At 58.3% G+C, this 19,344-nt stretch overlaps 1 protein-coding gene across 3 annotated transcripts in view; it reads right to left on the minus strand.

The window, feature by feature from the left end:
• Positions 1-290: 290 nt before the first annotated feature.
• SCAP (SREBF chaperone) overlaps positions 291-19,344 on the minus strand; it is a 76,516-nt gene continuing 57,462 nt past the window's right edge. For all 3 annotated transcript variants that reach the window (XM_058288399.2, XM_058288400.1, XM_058288404.2), the window contains exons 4-23: positions 11,906-12,063; positions 11,213-11,433; positions 10,921-11,026; positions 10,227-10,399; positions 9,742-9,868; positions 8,288-8,400; positions 7,329-7,423; positions 6,088-6,186; positions 5,784-5,978; positions 5,062-5,438; positions 4,420-4,608; positions 4,144-4,345; positions 3,957-4,072; positions 3,292-3,817; positions 3,133-3,218; positions 1,620-1,702; positions 1,358-1,524; positions 1,120-1,200; positions 760-966; positions 291-679 (exon numbers count right to left, since the gene is read on the minus strand). In XM_058288399.2, coding sequence (XP_058144382.1) covers positions 434-679; positions 760-966; positions 1,120-1,200; positions 1,358-1,524; positions 1,620-1,702; positions 3,133-3,218; positions 3,292-3,817; positions 3,957-4,072; positions 4,144-4,345; positions 4,420-4,608; positions 5,062-5,438; positions 5,784-5,978; positions 6,088-6,186; positions 7,329-7,423; positions 8,288-8,400; positions 9,742-9,868; positions 10,227-10,399; positions 10,921-11,026; positions 11,213-11,433; positions 11,906-12,063 — 3,567 coding nt within the window. In that variant the 3' untranslated portion in view covers positions 291-433. The remainder of the gene's footprint in view (positions 680-759; positions 967-1,119; positions 1,201-1,357; positions 1,525-1,619; positions 1,703-3,132; positions 3,219-3,291; positions 3,818-3,956; positions 4,073-4,143; positions 4,346-4,419; positions 4,609-5,061; positions 5,439-5,783; positions 5,979-6,087; positions 6,187-7,328; positions 7,424-8,287; positions 8,401-9,741; positions 9,869-10,226; positions 10,400-10,920; positions 11,027-11,212; positions 11,434-11,905; positions 12,064-19,344) is intronic.

Raw genomic sequence — 19,344 nt, forward strand, 5'->3', positions numbered from 1 at the left:
AGCCTGGGTCCCTGTGCTCCTTGAGTGAACTTGTGTGTCAGTGGATGGATGATGGCAGGTGAGCCCCAGGTTTTAGGACATGGGGGCCACCACTGTTTTCCAGCTCTGAAATGAGGACCTCCGCTGCAGTCCTCCCCCCTACAGTGCCCCCTGTAGCTATCCCCTGCTTTCTAGTTCCTGCCTGGACCAGCTGTAAGCAGGCCTGGCTGGCACGGGGCTGCAGTGTGTAAATGATGTAGGAGCTTCCAGGGGGAGGGGAGGAGCAAAAAGCTCACCATTCTCATAACAAGTGTGATTATAAAAAAAAAAATTTTTTTATTATAGTCTTCCAAAAAACGCTTAGCTTTTTTTCCCCCAGTGCACTGGCCCTTCCGAGCCTAACAGGGAGGTCCCTGTGTGGCCAGAGGAGGGCTGGAGCTCAGGTGCTGCACCCTCAGTCCAGCTTCTCCAGCACAGAGGGCACATAGACCAGGCTGAGCTCGCTGCCAAAGTTGCAGACGATGGCGGCGTTGTCCAGCACCAAGATCTGGCGGGCGGGCTGGGCCTCGCTGTTCTTCCCCAGGTAGACTGTCTGCAGCAGGTCGCCGTAGTTTAGGTCCCAAAAGGAGACACAGCCCTGGCCACCGGTCACCAGCAGGTTGTCTGAGATGACGCCCAAGCTTGCACCACAGCCCAGGTCCTGGAGGCAAGGACACAGCAGGCTCAGCGTCTTGAGCCCTTCCCTGAAACAGCTGAGTCCTGGGGCCCCAACGTGCCTACCTGCTGAATGGAGTACAGCTTGATGCCTGTGCTGCGGTCCCAGATGCTGATGAGGTCATCCAGGCCACTGCTAATGACGCAGGTGGTGGTACAGGTGAGGGAGGTGACATCCCCTCGGTGAGCAAACATGTGGCTGACCCGGCTGCCAGTCAGCACGTCCCACAGGCAGATGGCCCCATCTTGTCCTCCACTGGCCAGCACCATGGTCTGGAGGAACAGGCCCAGGGCTGGGTCACTGGTGAGGGGCCTTTGTTGGCAGGGGTGTCCAGCCACTCCCTTGAAAAGCAGCTCCCAGGAGTCAAGGGCCAAGAGCCAGGCCTGGCACCTCTTGCCCTCCCCTCAGTCCAGCAGTCCCCTAACCTGGTCAATGTACACAGTCGTGATGGCCCCCGAGTGGCCCTGCAGGGTGAAGAGGCAGCACGAGTCCTCCAGACGGAACACCTGGGACACGGGGTGCACATCAGGCCCTGGCCAGAATTACACTTGGGCCAGGAAATGCCTTCCAGAGCTCATCCAGGACCCCCTCAACCTCTGCCTGAAGGAGCAGATGGCGCCCCTGTGCCGCCTCCCGTGCCCATGACGCTGCTACGGGACTCACCCTCAGGGTGTGGTCTTGGCTCCCAGTCACCAGGCGCCCAGCGGCAGCCTTCAGGGCTGTGATGGGTTTCTGGTGTGCACAGGCCACCGTGTGGGTCAGGCGGCAGGCCACCGTGTCACTACTGCTGTACATGGGGGACGCAGGAGCACTGCCCCGCCCTGGGGTCCCTGGGGACAAGAGGCCATGAGGGGCTTCCGGAGGGCACTGGCAGGGCTCACCCACACTCCACGCGGGGACACAGGCCCACCCCAGGCCCTCTGACCTCTGAACTGCAGGGGGCTAAGAGCAGTGTGGGTCTCCAAGGAGAAGAAATCCAGGGAGCCGTTGAGTCGAGCAGCCACAATCCTGGAAAAGAGGCGGCTCTCAGGATGGCTCTCTTGTAGGGTTCCCAGCCTCAGCTGGGCATGTGGGGACAGCAGAAAGGGTCAATCGGCTTCAGGAAGGGACATGACGGACCATGGTCAAGGGGGAAGCACGAGGTGCTAGGGAACAAACTCTGCAGCCAGAGAACCCAGGTGGCACTCCTAATTGTTAACCTCCCTGTGCCTCGGCTGCTCCTTCTGGAAAATGGGGATAACCAACCACTCACTTTGCAGGGTGGTTGTGAAGGGTAACCGAGTTAACACAGGTGGCGAAGTGCCTGTGAGCATTATGCGAGGTTGTAAATGATAAAGCCAATCAAGTAACCGGAAGGGCTCCTCAGCACAGCCTGGAGGAAGCAGGGCCCAGGGCTGTGCTTCAGGAGGGCCTGGTCGACACCCAGCACCGAGACTCACGCAGAGGCAGCTGGACCAAACCCCTCCCACTCCACTTTCTTCTTTCCCCACAAAGAAATAAAGATTCTGGGAGCCGCCCAAGAATTGCCAGGCACAGCCTGACAGGTATGGACGGGGACCTTAGTCCAAGGACCCCACAGCCTCAAAGTGGGTGGGGTTCAAGATCTTCCGTACAAAGCAGTGTGTGCCTGTGGCCTCTCCGATCATTTGAAGGGCCACGGCAGCCCGGGGAAGGCAGGAGGAGGGCAAGGAGGGGAGGCTCTGGTCACTGGAGCCTCAGGTCAGGGTGAGACACCTGGGCTTTCCCTGAGGCCGAAAGGGCAAGCAGCAGGGGAGGATTTCCAACAAGCACGGAGGACCCGATGAGCACGGCCAGGGCAGTCAGCCAGGTTCTGTGCAAGAATCCCGGTGGGGAGTGAAGGCAGTAGCCCGAGGGTGGAAACGAAGAGCTGCCCCTGGCCCCCAAAACAGGCAGGTAAAGGGGCTCAATGAAGGCATCTGGTCGTGGGAGCAGACCAGGTTCATCAGCTCGGGGTGGGAGCCAAAGCCTGGGACCCCTTAGCTCCCCCAGGGAGTGTGTGCAGAGGGAGCCCTGGCAATGCCATGCCACGGCCGAGAAGCGGCCACAGCAGGAGCAGGGGAGAAGAGGAGCGTCCAGCAACCGAGGAAAGACACGTCCTAACAATGAGCTCTTCTGAAAATACAGCCGAGGAACCCAGAAGAGTCCACGGTGAAAGGCCAACAGGAGTGCAGCGGACACTGGCCGCCCACGGGCAGGACGTGCACCATGTGCCGGCTCCTGATCAGGGGGTGTCACGCTGTTCATTTGTTTACTGTCACCTACTGCCACCCTCGTTCCCAGGCATGGGCTGGGCACTAAGGAGGAAGACAGTGCCCGGGCCACACGCCTGTGGAGCAAGTGGGGACAGGCCCGAGGGTGTGGCCCGCCCTGGATGGGCTGAGGACACTGCACTTGAGGCAGGCACCTGGCGCTCCCACCTCTTGTCCAGGAAGATGAGGGCGGTGATGCCCGAGGAGACCTCCTCGCTGCTGCAGCACAGCACCCCCTCGATGGCGTCCCACACCTGCAAGCCCAGACGCCATGAGCACCTGCCGGCAGCTGGGGAAGCACCCCAGGCCCGCTGCGCCCCTGCCCACCTCCAGGCGGCCGCTGCTCCGCCCCAGCACGATGAGGGTGCCCTGCAGCTCCAGGCTCCAGACGGAGCCATCGGCGCTGGGGGCCCAGGGGAGGGATGGGGAGCCCTTCTCTGGAGAAGGGGCCCCCTCGTCCTCGGGGCCCTGGGGTGGCGCAGGCCCAGGGGATGCTGGGCGCAGGGCTGGGCTCTGGCCAGGAGCCAGCCCCTCCTCCTGGTACAGCTGCTGCACCAGGCGGCTGAAGTCGTAGCCCGGGGACCCCCGCGTGCGGCCGCAGCTGGCGCGGTGCCGGGGCTCAGGCTGCGCCTCCGAGGCCCCAAGCGGAGGCTGCTCCAAGAAATTGGTGTCGATGAGGCAGGTGAGGTCCGGTTGGTCCCGGAAAAGGGAAAGTGATGAAGGGCCCCGGGGCCGGTGTCGTGTTGGAGGGCTGTCCCCTGGCTCCTCCGGGCCCTTCCCGCCATCCGACAGCCGCTCCCAGCTCTCCTGGGCCTCAAACCCGCCCCCGACGCCTCCGCTGTCCCGGCGCTGCCTGCAGGGGGTGGGAGCATGTGGGGGTGGGGGGTAGGTGGGGATGAGGGTGTGCGGGGTAAGGTGGGGGAGTGTGTGGGGGGTGTGGGGCAGGGGTGGGGTGTGTGTGGGGTGGGCTGCCGGCACTGGGCTGCACCTACCCCGGGTGCGGGATGCGTGTCAGGCAGTCCCCGGTCTGCGCGTCCCACACGCGGACGTGGCCGGCCAGGCAGCAGCTCACCAGCAGCATGCCGTCGCTGGCCAGGCACTCGATGTCCTGCGGAGGGCACAGCGTTGAGAGGGGCCCGGGCTCTGGGCACCCCCCGCCACCCGCTGCCGCCTGCTTACCATGAGGTGTCCCCGCAGCACGAGGGGCACGATCTCCGTCTCGGGCGGGGCGTAGCCGTAGTCGTCGCAGGGCAGCTCCCCCCGCCTGCGCCGGCCGGGCCCGGCCCCGGGCTGCCCGTAGTTGCGCGGGCAGAGCACACGGTAGAGGCAGAGCAGCAGCAGCACGAGGATAATGCCCGAGGCCAGGCCCAGCGCCGCCACCCTGAGCCGGGGGACGGGGCAGTGAGGTGTGCCCAGGCCCCTGCCCGCCGCCGGCCCGCCCCGCAGCCACCTTACTTGTACAGAGTGACGTCCCCATGGGGCTGGGCGCCGCCGGGGCCCTCAGGGCCGGCCTCCCAGAGCCTGTGGGGAGCGGGGCCCGGTGGGGGCCAGGCGCTGCGGCCGTCCTGCGGGTGCCGCCCCTCCAGGGCCTCCCTGGGGTTCAGGTGGAGGGTGACAGGGATGACCGGCAGCAAGCTGACGTACCTGGTGCCGGGCAGCGGGCGGGCCTCAGTGGGACAGCCCCCTCCCCTCCCATTTTCCACAAAGGCTCAGGAAACTGCTGACACCACCCCTGGGGACGTCTCCCAGGCCGGGGGTGGGGGCAGAGCTCAGTCCCTCCCAGCCCTGCTCTGGCAGCCCAAGCCCGCTCTCTCGCAGGCACCAGGCACCAAGGGGGCTGAGAGCTCCCTTACCCCCTTCCTGGCACAGGGTGGGCAGCAGTGAGTGGGTGGACGGCCCCAGGGCCACTCTATCGGGGTGGGACTGCTTGCAGCAGGGGCTGCCACCTCACAGGCCTATAGAATTGTTTTCAATTATTTGTAAGAAAATGCAGAATTCAAAGCCCTGGCTTCCCTACGGCAACCAGAGCGGGCAGGGGTTTCCCGGGCCGATGGGCTGACACCCGAGCAGGAAGGGGTGCTGGCACGGCCAGCTCACCTCTTGGCCAGCGTGATGTTGTAGTAGCTGAAGAGCGTCGGCCAGTGGCGGAAGGACAGTTTCCTCCAAAGCTCCTCGTCTTCAGGCCCCCAGGTTACCTCCGGGACTGGGCCAACGTGGGCTCCCTCGGCCAGACCCCCCGGCCCCGGCGGCTGCCCTGGCGATGTCTGGTTCTCGGCTGGCTTCGGGCCGTCGGGGGGAAAGATGGAGAAGGCAGGGTCCGGGTGGCTGGCAGGCAGCACGCCGCCGGGCACCGGCATGGGGGCCAGGGCGCCCTCGCCCAGCGGGCTCTGCTCCGTCACCTGCGCGGTCAGGTAGGTGCGCAGCCCTGCCGGGTCTGTGTACAGCAGGATGCCGATCCAGACGACGGTGCCAGCCTGCAGCGGTGTCGCAGTGGGTGTCGGGTGCTCAGCGGGGCCCCAGGGAGGAGCCACCCCGCCCACAGCCTGGGCTCTCGGGTCTGGGGTGGGGGTGGGTGTGGGCCCCAGCCGGGCCTCGCCCTGGGCTGCCCCAAGCAGGGCAGGGAGGCGACGGTGCCTCTACCTGAGGCCCGGGGCTGCTTTTCCCTGAGAGGCTCATCTCCTCGAAGAGGAGAGCGGGTGGGCAGCTCCCCAGGGCCGGGCTGCAGGGGCCAGCGGGGACCGAGGCGCACCCTCCTCCAGGGCCAGTGCCCACCAGGGGAGCCTGGGTGCTGGGCCTCGGGCGGCGGGGCAGACAGGTACCATGATGAGGCGCTGGGCCAGGCGGGTGCGGGCCAGGAAGTAGATGACACGCAGCCGCTTGGGAAGCCGCAGGTTCCGGAAGGAGGACGGCTGCAGCGTGATGGTGTGGGGCCGTTCGTAGCGCGCGGGCCGGCCCACTGGCTTGGCTGGTGGCAGGCAGGCCTCGGGGGGCAGCCGCTTGTTCAGGTCTGCTAGCTGGAAGGGAGCCGTGGTCGGGACTGGGGCCGCTGGGGCCGCGTGGGGTCACTGCCCCTGCCTGAGGCTGCACCTCTCGCCAGGGCTCCCCCGGTCAGCCCTCTCCTACCTCCATCCGGCGAATGTCAATGGACAGGACGGTGGTAAAAAACAGCATCTGAAGGAAGAAGTCCGACACCAAGCCCACGACGGCAAAGAGACAGAACTCCTGGAACCAGAGCGGACAAGGGGTCTCAGCCCAGGCGCCCAGGCAAGCAGCGCCAGCCTCCAGGATGGGCTGCAGAGGCCACAGCTCCGCCCCGGGAGTGGCGCCCAGGGGCAGCGGCTCGCTACGCCCGCCAGGGGGCGGCAGAGAACCCTACACCTCAGGCCAAGAGGGCCCACGGGCGACCTCGGGCCGAGCTCCAGGCTGGACGAGGAAGGGCCTCACAGAGCCTCAGAAACCCCCACCGTCCCACCGCCAGCACCCAGCAGAGCCCAGGCCCGGCCTGATTTCAGGGCTCTCAGGAGAGGCCCCTGGCCAGCGACACACTGGACCAGCCGGGGTGGGAGGACTAAATTCAGCACCGAAACGGAAAAAGGGTGGTCGCTCACTCCCCAATACAAAGAATTTTCTCAGCCTTTAGTTGTCTGCCCTTGCCCATGCCGAGACCAGAGACGCCAGCCTGTCTCCTGCTCAAATCTGGGGTATGATGACAGAATCCAGCACACACTGCTGCAGTGGCCCTGTCAGCTCTGCTGTGTCCTGCAGACACTGCTCTGGGCTGTCTGGAGACTGAGCCTGGAGCCCTTGTGCCTTCCGCTCAAGCCCGCCCCTCGGCAGGCCCACCACCCAGGGGAACTCAGCAGGAGGCAACAGTGCCACCCCTTCCCCATCTCCTCCCCTAGCACAGCCAGCAGCAGCCCGGGCTGCCACCTCTGCTCACAAGTCCCACAGCGAGCGAGGGGCCTTTGCCAAGAACCAGTTGAGGCTGTAGCTGAAGGCCAAGGTTGGGGAGGACAGCAGGGGACCAGCTACTGCCTGAGGAATGGGAAGCGGACTGAGCTGATGCATGGCCTGTCACCAGCCTGCCACGCTGCCTCCTGCCCAGAGAAGAGGGCAGGCAAGGGGAGGACGGGGTGAAGGCTTTCTGCTCGCCTGGGCGCGCAGAGCTGCAGCCCTGCCAGGGCCTCCGAGTCCTTCTGACCCAGGCACGCCAGTGACTCTGCCCCGGAACCACCACCTGGCCGGCAGAGGCTCCAAGTGCCTGTGCCCTGCGAAGGCTGCAGAGCTGGGGAAGGCGGCGACCGGCTCCGCACGGGCCAGGCCCCAGCCCAGGGCGCGGCCTCGAGTGCAGCCCCGGGCCTCACCTGGATGGCAGGCACGAGGGTGAAGTACCCGATGAGGATGATGCCCAGCTCCGTGGCCACGTTCTTCATGATGGACCAGCTTTCACTGCTCAGGCCTGCGGAGGGTGACAACGGGCCTTTGGACCAGCCAGCACTGCCTCTGCCACACGAGGTGATGTCCACACTTAACTGTGACTCTCAGCAGGGCAGGGGTGTGGGGAGGGCTCTCCGAGCAGCCATTCCTTCTAAGGGCCCCAACCCTCCAGACCCCGCCGTGGCCTGGCTCCGAGGTGCTGCTGCCAGAGCTGCAGAGCCGACGGCCGGCACCGTCAGAAGCGAGAGGCAGGGTGCTACCCGCCCTACCCCTCCACGACGCCCCATCTGGTCCAGCCGGGCACAGCCTGTCAGCGTGCCCACCTGCTCCATGGCAGAAAGGCTGAGGGGCAGAAGAGCTGGCTGCGTTCTCCCGGAGCCCCTCCTGGGGGAGCCTCTGGGCCCCACGCCATCGCACTGCCATGCACACAGCTGAGCTCCTAGGCCGACACCACCTTCAGCGCAGGGCCTGGCCCGCTCAGAAGCTCACCCAGGCCTGCGGGACTGACCCAGCCTGCCTCCAACCCCCTCACACACGGGGTGAGGAGCCCCCACTCTTTGCTGGCAGCTCTGGAGACAGCACCTCTGAAGGGACCAGCTCCAGGGGCCTGGGCCAGTGCGGCAGGGGGAGATGGGAAAACACCGGGCGCCCGCCCAGACAGAAGCCTCTGGCAAACACATAGGCCCAGAGCAGTGTGTTTTCCTACTGACACATGAACCAGGACAATGTCCATTTCTGCAACCCCACAGTTGCTCAGGGCAGGTGCCAAAAAAGATGCCAGGGCCTGGCCCACTGCGAATCATTCTAGAGGCCAAAGCATGTTTCTGGGGCTCCCTATGTCCTCAGGGAACACGGCAGCTCGCCCCCCGCCTTGGCCCCGAGTTACCTTGGGCGATCCGCAGCTTCACCTCGAGGTCCACTGGGGTCGAGACCACCGACTTCGTGAGCACCAGCACGTTCTCCAGCCCAATAACCACCACAAGGTAGGGGAAGATCTCGCTGGGGACACAGAGGTTGAGGGACAGTGCTGGGCGCTTCTCCACAGGCCTGGGCCTCCTGGAGGCTGAGGGCTTCCGCCTGCAGTGGGGGCTGCTGAGGGCTTCCGCCTGCAGTGGGGGCTGCTGAGGGCTTCCGCCTGCAGTGGGGGCTGCTGAGGCCTCCCGCAAGCACAGGCCAGAACCCCCACCTTTCTTGCCCGCCCTGACCAAGCCTCTCTGCCTGCGTGCTCTGAGCCCCAGGCAGGCTGGGAAGCCTCATGCAGGGGCCATCAGCTACTTGCGCCTCCATGCACCTAGCACAGCGCGAGAACGGCCCGGGGAAGCCGGGCTGCCAGACCACAGCCCTCACAGTGCTTCCCTCACCAGAGTGCTGGCCAGAAGAAACGGCTGCTGTCGAACGCCAGGCCAGGCACCGTGGCTGACTGGAAGCGGATGAGCCCCGTCTAAAGCCCTAATCACCCTGTCGAGGAGCTATGCTTGGGGAAGAGCAACTGTCTTAGACAAAGCTACCCTAGCACCCAGCCTTCCACTACTAGTTGTGGACTCAGAAGTCTACGGGCAAGCAGTGCTGGCCGGGTTCTCCACGCCGCGATCTCTGCTCTGGAGAGACGGCAGTGAGGGTCTGAGGGGGGCGTGCCAGGCAGCTGTGGGCTGGGCTGTGCAACACCAGCACGTTCAGGAGAGCAAGCAGGTGTTCTATGCACAGAAACAACGCAGAATTGCTTTCCCTGCACCCAGCCTGGTGAGCCGGGGGCAGAGAGGCCAGGTGGTTCGTGGCCACCAACACAGAGGCAGGCGGGGCGAAGCCCGAGCTGAGGGGACGGAAGCCCGGGCACAACCCACAGAAGCACTTCCAGGTCAGGACTCGGACACACACGACAAGGGGAAGCGAACAGCAGTGAAGAAGGCCTAATGACGGGGGGCTGGATCTTTTAAAACGCCTACTCTAAGATGCCCTTCTTTATCAGCCATGTAAATGCTTTAATAGTGAAAATGGGAAGAAATATACCCTTCTCTTTCTCACATGCATCTATGGCTTAAGCCACCAAGAAGGAGTATGTACATGTACATGTATCTGTAACACAGAAACACTTGCATACGTGTCCACGAATAGACTTATGTGTACACATATACAAATACATGCCCATATAATACACCCATAGCCACACACTTCTACACACAGACGACACAAGCCAGGTAACTTAGAGATGTCAAAATTAACACCGTGAAGACATGCAGTGACGGCGAGTGTCCAGTCCAGGGCAGACCAGGGGCCCAGATGTGCAAGGCCGTCTGGCCTGAGGGTCCACCCTGCGCCCAGTGGAGCCTGCGGGGGACTCACCCGCCATTGAGTGTGGGCGTCAGGCCAAAGAGAGTGCAGAGCCCCACGGACATGAGCAGCGAGCTCAGCACCGTGACCACAGCGGCCAGGGCCAGCCCCCACTTGGACTTGACCATGTCGATCTTGCCTGGAAGGCAGAGAGGGCACGTCAGGGCAGCACCTCGCCCAGCCACCCACACAAGCCCTCAACTGAGCTCCTGGGCCCTGAGAACCAAGGAAGGGAGACTCCTGCTTTAGCCGAAAGAAAGGGCAGTACGTGCGCTTCCCAGCTGCATGGCCACGAGGCATCTCAACTCAAGAAGAGGAACATGTCCCCACCCAAGCCCGAGACCCCCATGGGTGTGAGCTATTTCCCTGCCCCAAGCCACCTCCAGAGGCAGGGAAGAGAATGACGGGGAAATGCCTGCTCCACTTGAAGCAAGCCCCAGCCTGCCGGCTGTGGACCTACGCGTGGAGAAGCAGACGTAGGCAAATAGTGCACCTACGCGTGGAGAAGTAGATGTAGGCAAACAGGATGATGTAGGTGGTCACGAGGGGGATGAGCTCAGCGATGCCGATCTCCTCTTTGAAGTGCACATGGACCAGGCTCTCCGCCCGGAGGCTGCAGTTGGGACTAGGGTGCAGCAGCATCAGGCGGGCGCGCAGGCTACCCAAGAACCTGGTTGTGGGGCGGGAATGGGTAAATGGGTCCCTCTTGGTCCAGAAGAAAATCCCTGGAAGGAGGGTCCATCAGGGCCTCTCCACCTTGGTTGCAGGTGCTTTTCTACGGTCTTCAGGGGTAGTGGAAGAATCGCAAAGTTGGCAGAGTTGCCTTTGCAGGATCTGCCTGCAGTGCTCTGCTGGGAAGGCTGAGGCCACGCTCAGCAGTAACCAGCATGGACCTTAGCGCAGGGCAGTGGAGGCAAAGGACGCTGAATTTACCAGCCCCGCTTTAAGTGATCTGACCAACTGCCAGGTCAACCCCACTTAAATCCAAGCAGACAGCATTCTCCAGTCTAAAGAATGTAAGCATGTAAACAGGAGGCCCAAAAACTCTTCGGGTTCCCAGAGGACATTATGAAACACAGAACAGTGGCTACGCCAAGCCCCACGCCAGCCCACCGGGCAGTCAGGAGCCCAGAGCGCCGACCATCTCACTTGCCCGCGGGCACCAGGAGCCCAGAGCGCTGGCCGTCTTACTTGGCGTGGTAGTGCCGGAAGACCAGGGTAATGGTGTACGAGACCATCCTCTTCTTGGCGTACAGGCTCACCCCACTGTACTTCCCAGGAACGCCAAACAGCAAGTCTGCAGACAGAAGGACAGCAAAACACCCCAGCGGATGCTGACGAAGGAATGGCAGCCGCTGCAGAGCCACCAAGGACCCTGAGCCCTTCGCCACCCGACTCTTAGAAACAAGTGGCAACTCCTGATCTGCCTGAGCCCTTCAGAGCAGGGGAGGGGACCAGAGGCGCGCGTGCTCTGGGGACACACCTTTGAGTGTGGCTGAGGTCTGCAGGGTTTTGGGCTCGTGCTGGTGGATGGTCCCGATGATGTCAGGATCAGCATGGAAGCGCTCCCAGTCATTCTGCCAGAAGTTCCCAGGGGACAGTAAAAGGCACCCATGCTCAGGAAGCAGGCTCCGGAACTTCCTGAGGCCTGGCAGCAGGTCGGTCACCTGCAGGCACACCTCTTCCAGGCTGCTAGTCCCAGAGCTGTGCAGGAGACAGGACGAGGCCCCATACGACAGGGTCCTCTCTGTCGCCAGGTTCCTACGTGCCCTGTATCTGGCTCCCTCACATCGCCAGAGAGCCTGAAGGTTAGGGCAGCAGGGCCAAGCTCCTGCAGGCAGGCCATGACCAAGCCATGAGGCTGCCTGACCTTCACAGTGCATCTGGAGCCCAAGCCTGCCCACCTCTGAGAGGCAAGTGTGGGCGTTACGGGAGAACGCACAGCCCCAGCCAGTGACTCACGTAGTTCACCAAGATGGCGTCCCGGACTCCCAGGGACCACCTACTCTGAGACTCTGATGACAGACCAGCACAGGTCAGGGGAAGCAGCGACAGCGGGCCCACAGGATACCAAGAAATGCAAGGCTGGCTCGCCCACCACCCTTCCCACCCTTCCCACTGCCCAGTGAGGGCTGAGGACTGACTGTCCCTTACACACAGTGGGAAGCTGGGGTACCTGTCTCTCAACACGTGGTTTCGGATCTCTTCCACCAGCTGGAATGCCCAGGACAGAGGCGAGCGAAACACATCTACTGCCAGGAGGTTCTTGTGCCAGGGAGATACTGACGACTTCACAAATATTTGCTGGATATAGGCCACGGGGGCACCCACATACTGCAGAAGAAATGATGGGGGGTGGACAGAGGTCAGCTCAGCACGGGGGAAGCAGAGCCCCCGACCCAGTCATTTCCTGAGCAGCCCGAGGGGCAGAACACCACGGGGCCAGAGGGCCAAGCCTTCAGAGTCGAAGACTGCAGCAGAACACGCGGCCAATGAGGAAGCACTTCTCTACATCTCCCGACAGACCGGGGGTGGCACACCACGGCCCACAGGCCACATCAGCCTTGGCAGCTGTTTTCCTAAATAAAATCCTCCTGGAACACAGCCACATGCGTGCCTTTAGGTATCGTCTACAGCTGCTTTCAGGCTACAACTTGAGTGGCTGCAACAGAAATGGCTGCCCTAGAGAAAAAACTATTTACCAGCTAGCCCTTCAGAGAAAAGCTGCCGCCTCTGCAGCAGACCAGAAGCTCCCAAAAGGGGACATCTTCCTGACCTGGGTTTTGCCACATTCACGGCAGAGGCTTTTGAAGCTCAAAAGACCAAATTTAAATCCCATCTCTCCAACTGAATGACCTTGGGAATACTCTGAACTCTCCAGATGTCGATTTTCTCATTGTGAGAGGGAAGCCAGTCACCCTGCAGCGAGAGACCCTGCACACTGCGCACCCTCACCGTGAGCGTGACCCCACCTCACCGTGCAGTGCGCAGAGCCACTGGGTACTAGCTACGAGTACTGGGAACAAGCAGGTGGGGAACCCTCCGACCAGTGAGAAGCAAGGACAGGGCTCGGCGCCCCTGCAGCAGGCCCGGAGCCGGCTGCCTCAGGGCCCAGGACTGCAGTCGTGGCGTGAGGACACCACATGCTTTTCTTACTAGAACCTGCCATTCGTTAGCAGTGTACTGCTTACCACAGGCACTTAGGGGCACAAGTGTCCACTGGTGTAGCAGGCAAGCAACTTCCAGTGACGGACATGGGAAAGAGCGCCCAAATGGGAGGAACCAGCCAGTTGTGGCAGGGTTTCTAGCTGGGGGGGGAGTTGAGTGGGGGCCCCAAGGACAGGGCACTGACTTGGTGGGAGGGGGCAGGGAAGGCATCTGAGCAGCAGGGTGCAGTGAGAGGGCAGACAAGGATTCCTGTCGGGGAGCAGTGGAAATCACAGCTGAAGGAGAGGTGTGCCGGGAGGAAGCCTGCCTGAGCCGTCTGGATTTTAACCAAAGCTCATGAGTAACTGAGATGGAAGGGCAACCCGATGATCCTGAGGGCGCAGGGCCATTCAGCTCAAGACAGGGGTGCTGATGCAAAGTACCAGAAACTGGCTGGCTTTTATAAAGGGTATTTATTTGGGGTAGGAGCTTACAGACACCAGGTCATAGAGAGTAAGTTATTTCCCTCATCAAAGTCTATTTTCAAGTGTTGGAGCAAGATGGCTGCCAGCATCCACCAGGGTTCAGGCTTCCTGGGTTCCTCTGGGCTCAGCTCCTCTGTTTTCTCCACAAGGTCAGCTGTAGACTCTCATGTGAACGGCTCTGTCTCTCTCCCTGGGGTTTCTGCCATGTCTAAGGAGCCATCTCTATTCCTCTGTGTTCTTCTCCTGGCTCAGGTCCTCTCTTCCCGGGGCTTGCTTCTCTTTCCTCTATGTGCTGACTTTCTAGGACTCCAGCATCAAACTCCAACATCAAAACTCCAACATCAGGCGGCAGACTTGGCCCAGTGGTTAGGGCGTCCATCTACCACATGGGAGGTCCAAGGTTCAAACCTTGGGCCTCCTTGACCCGTGTGGAGCTGGCCCACGTGCAGTGCTGATGTGCACAAGGAGTGCCCTGCCACGCAGGGGTGTCCCCCGTGTAGGGGAGCCCCACACGCAAGGAGTGCACCCCGTAAGGAGAGCCGCTCAGCGTGAAAGAAAGTGTAGCCTGCCCAGGAATGGTGCCACACACACGGAGAGCTGACACAAGATGACGCAACAAAAAGAAACACAGATTCCCATGCCACTGACAACAACAGAAGCGGACAAAGATGACGCAGCAAATAGACACAGGGAACAGACAACTGGGGCAGGAGGGGGGGAAGGGGAGAGAAATAAATAAATAAATAAATAGATCTTTTTAAAAAATAACACTCCAACATCAGAAACCCTCAACTCTGTCCTTTGCCATGCCTTTTATCTGCAAGTCCCCACCCACCAAGGGGAAGGGATTCAATGTCTTAATGACAGGGCCTAATCAAAGCCCTAATCATAACTTAATCAGGCCCAGGTATAGACCAGACTACAAACATAATCCAATATCTATTTTTGGAATTGATAACCATATCAAACTGCTACAACTGTCCAGAGCAGTGATGCTCAGTGAGGTGCAGATGAAGGCACTTGTGCCCAGCTGAGGGACAAGTGACATTCTTGATGCCTGTGCCAGAATCAGGAGCTCCAAAGGGCGTGGGTAGGAAGGGAAGGCTAGCCAGCTACCAAATGGCTCCACCCTTGTTACTGCCCTGCAGGGTCCAAGATGCTGAACCAGCACAGCCAGGGCCCAAGGGAACACCCTGAAGCAGCCATCGAAGCCAGTGACGTTTACGCTCAGGATACTGTCTTAGCAGAGGCTCTGGGGACAGAGGCCTCAGCCACTTTGCCTTCTTCCCCAAACCCAGCCCACGGTTGGGCAGTCTGAGGAGCCTGGATGACCCAGCTGCTGAAGAGCAGCTCCCAGACAACACACTGCCCTGGCGCTAGTGGGCGACAAGCTGCCCAGAGACAGCTTCACGCAGAGGCCCATTCCCGGGCCCCCTCCCACTGGCCACTCTTGACTCACCCCTGCTGAAATCCTACGGAACGCTACACCTCTTCCCAACTCTTTCACAATCGTGGTTCAGATATTAATGCAGCTGGATCAACTCATCCTCCGATATACATGCCCTCAACCTCCACCTTCTGGGCATCAAAATTCTCTTATGGGGGGTATTCAGTAGGCATTTACCTAACCCTTGTCACTCAGCTGTCTTAGTTTGGGCTCCCTCAGAAGCACACAGAGGTAAGTGATTTGGGAAATACAGGAAACATGGGGAGGAGAGGGGGACAGAAGCAGGGAAGGCAGGCAGTCAACGAAGGGTGCGCTATGGAGCAAGTGATCTGTGGGGGACAGGACTTGGCGGAGTAATTCCACGTGAGAGATTAGAGGACCAGGTATTCACACACCAACTCCTGCAGCCACAGGCTGAGGGCTGCTCTTAGAGGGCGAGAATTCTCCAGCACCTCAGGGCTCCTGTTCTGGAGAGAATCTCTGGCAAACGAGAATGCAGATGCAGGCTGGGCCCTAAGAAGGTAGAGAGGCTGTGGGTGGGGCCCACCACTCAGTATGCCAGACCCCATCAGAATCCCTACACCAGGACACAACACGTGGTATCCTCAGTGGGTGACGGAGGATGCACAAAGGCCAATGGATTCTAGGTGCCGCCGGGCACGGAAGAAGGACCCTAACTAGACAGAGGCAGTGGTAGGCAGCCTTCCAAGATGACCCCAGTAGCTCCCCTTCCAGGTGCTCACCGAGCCTCTTGAAAAGGGGCTGGACCCAATGACTTGTTCATGCAAACAGAAGTCCGCAAAAGTTCTGAGTTTAGGCTACAAAAGATTGTGAGTTTTCTCTCTGATTCATCACTGACAGCTGCTATGTTGTGGTCTGCTCTGGAGAGGCCCACGTGGCAATGAATTGCGGGGCCTTTGGCCACCTCCTCAGAGCAGTGGCCTGCCAGGACCTACAACAGCCTTGGGAGTGACCTGGAGACAGATCCACCCCAGGCGAGCCTCAGCTGACACCGTGATTCCAGCCTGGGAGACCCTGAGCCTAGTAGTAGGATTGCTGGGTCACAAGGTAGGTCTATACTTAACTTTCTGAGGAACCACCATTTCACACTGCCACCAGCAATGATGAGTGTTCCTGTGTCTCTGCATCCTCTCCAACACTTGTTATTTTCTTTTTCTTTTTTTAAAATAGCAGCCATTCTAACAGGGGTGAAATGGTATCTCATTTTGGTTTTGATTTGGACTTCACTGATGGCTAATGATGTTGAGCATCTTTTCATGTGCTTTCTGGCTATTTGTATATCTTCTTGGAGAGATGCCTGTTCAAGTCTTTTGCCCAGTTTTTAATTTGGTTGTCTTCTTCATGTTAAGGATTTCTTTGTCTACACTGGAAATTAATCCTTCATCGGATATGTAGTTTTCAAATATTTTCTCCCATTGTATAGGTTGTCTTTTTACTTTCAAGGTAAAGTCCTTTGAGGAACAAAAATTTTTATTTTGATGATGTCCCATTGTAGCAGTTTGATATAGTTATGGATTCCAAAAATAGATACTGGATTATGTTTGTAAACTGGTCTGTACCTGGGTGTGATTAAATTATGATTAGGGGGAAACGGACTTGGCCCAGTGGTTAGGGCGTCCGTCTACCACATGGGAGGTCTGCGGTTCAAACCCCGGGCCTCCTTGATCCATGTGGAGCTGGCCCATGCGCAGTTCTGATGCGCGCAAGGAGCACCCTGCCACGCAGGGGTGTCCCCCGTGTGGGGAAGCCCCACAGGCAAGGAGTGCAGCCGTAAGGAGAGCTGCCCAGTGCGAAAGAAAGTGCAGCCTGCCTGGGAATGGCGCCGCCCACACTTCCGTTCTGCTGACGACAACAGAAGCGGACAAAGAAACAAGATGCAGCAAATAGACACAGAGAACAGACAACAGGCTGGGGGGGGGGTTTAAATAAATAAATCTTTAAAAATAAATAAATAAATTATGATTAGGGCTTTGACTGGGCCATATCAGTAGGGTGTTGAGTCCCCGCCCTTTGGTAGGTGGGGACTCACAGATAAAAGGCATGGCAAAGGACAGAGTTGGGAGATTTTGATGTTGGAGTTTTGATTTAAAATTTGATGCTGAAGTCTTGAGCGAGAGCCCCGGGAACTCAGCACACAGAGGAAAGAGAAGCAAGCCCCGGGAAGCGAGGACCCGAGCCAGGAGAAGAACACAGAGGAATAGAGACAGCTCCTTAGACACGGCAGAAACCCTGTGGAGAGAGAGAGAGCCGTTTGCCTGATAGTCTACAGCGGACCTTGTGGAGAGACAAAGCCTAGAGAGCCTCAGACTACAGCTGACCTTGTTCGAGCAAACAGAGGAGCTGAGCCCAGAGGAACCCAGGAAGCCTGAACCCTGGTGGATGCTGGCAGCCATCTTGCTCCAACATGTGGAAATAAGATTTTGGTGAGGGAAGTAACTTATGCTTTATGGCCCGGTAACCGTAAGCTCCTACCTTAAATAAATAACCTGTATGAAAACCAACCAATTTCTGGTATTTTACATAAGCACCCCTTTGGCTGACTAACACACCCATTTATCAACTTTTTCTTTTGCTGCTCTTGCTTTGGGTGTAAAGTCAAAGAAACCACTGCCTAACACAAACTCCTGAAGATGCTTCCCTATGTTTTCTTCCCGTATAGAGTTGATTTTTGTAGATGATGTTAGGTGCAGGTCCTTTTTTTGTTTGTTTACAAATGGAAATCCAGTTTTCCCAGCACCATTTGCTGAAGAGATTATTCTTTCCAAATTCAGTGGTCTTTGCCACCTCGCCAAAAATCAGTTGGGGGAAACAGATGTGGCTCAAGCAGCTGGGTTCCTGTCTACCATATAGGAAGTCCAAGGTTTGATACCCAGGGCCTCCCGGTAAAGGCAAGCTGGCTCATGCACTGAGCTGGCCCACACAGTGTGCTGGTCCAGGCAGGACCACCACCCTGAGCAGGAGTGCTGGCTGACAGCAGAGAGCTGGCACAGCAAGATGACCCAACAAGAGACACAGAGGAGAGACAAGAAGACGTAGTGGAACAGGGAGCTGAGGTGGCACAAGAGAATGATCGCCTCTCTCCCACTCTGGAAGGTTCCAGGATCGGTTCCCAGAGCCACCTAATGAGAATACAGACAGACACAGAAAGAACACACAGAGAATGGGCATAGAGAGCAGACAACGTGGGGTGGGGAAATAAATAAATCTTTAAAAAAAAAAATCAGTTGTCCATAAATGTGAGGATTTATTTCTGAGCTCCTAATTCTATTGCACTGGCTATGTATCTGTCCTTGTGCCATTACTATGCTGTTTGGATTACTGTGGCTTTGTGATAAACTTTAAGATTGGGAAGTATGAGTCCTCCAACTTCATTCTTCTTTGTCAAGACAGCTTTAGCAGGAAGCAGATGTGGCTCAGCTGATAGAGCATCCGCCTACCATATAGGAGGTCCTGGGTTTAATCCTCAGGGCCTCCTGATCCGTGTGGTGAGCTGGCCCATGTGCAGTGCTGCCACATGCAAGGAGTGCCGTGCCATGCAGGGGTGCCCCCCATGTTGGGGTGCCCCACGTGCAAGGAGTGCACCACGCAAGGAGAGCCGCCACACACAAAAAGCGCAGCCTACTTAGGACTGGCCCTGGACACAGGGAGAGCTGATGTAGGAAGATGACACAACAAAAAGACATAGATTCCCAGGGCCGCCTGACAAGAATACAAGCAAACACGAACACACAGCGAATGGACACAGAGAGTAGACAAGGGGGGTGGGGGGAGGGGAGAGAAATAAAATCTTTAAAAAAAAAAAAAAAAGATGGCTTTAGCTATTTAGGACCCTTTACCCCTCCATATTGATTTGATGAATGGCTTTTCCATTTCTGCAAAGAAGGTTGTTGGAATTTTGATTGGGATTGCATTGAATCTATAAATTGCTCTGGGTAGTACTGATATCTTAATAATATATAGTGTTCCAATCCATGAACACAGAATATCTTTCCATTTATTTATGTCTAATTTCTTTCAGCAATGTTTCGTAGTTTTCTTTATAGAGGTTCTTTACATCCTTGATTAGATTTATTCCTAGATATCTGAATATTTTAGTTGCTATTTGTGAATGGAATTTTTTCCCTTGATTTCTTCTTCTGATTGTTCACTACTTATATATAGAACCCTACTGTTTATTGGGTGATCTTGTACCTTGCTACTTTGCTGAATTCTTTTATTAGCTCCAGGAACTTTGCTGTGGATTTTCCAGGATTTCCTATATATAGAATATCGTCTATAAATAGTGAAAGTATACTTTTTTCTTTCCAATGTGGATGCCTTTTATTTTTTTTTCTTGCCTAACTGCTTTAGAAAGAGCTTCCAGTACAACGTTGAGTAACAGTGGTGACAGTGGGCATCCTTGTCTTGCTCCTGATCTTAGAGAAAAACGTCACGTCAAGTCGGATATTAGCTGTGGGCTTTTTATAAATGCCTTTATCATGTTGAGGATGTTCCTTTCTACTCCTAGGGTTCTAA

The sequence above is a fragment of the Dasypus novemcinctus genome, chromosome 26 (genome assembly GCF_030445035.2).
Source record: "Dasypus novemcinctus isolate mDasNov1 chromosome 26, mDasNov1.1.hap2, whole genome shotgun sequence".
In the NCBI taxonomy this organism is placed as follows: Eukaryota; Metazoa; Chordata; class Mammalia; order Cingulata; family Dasypodidae; genus Dasypus; species Dasypus novemcinctus.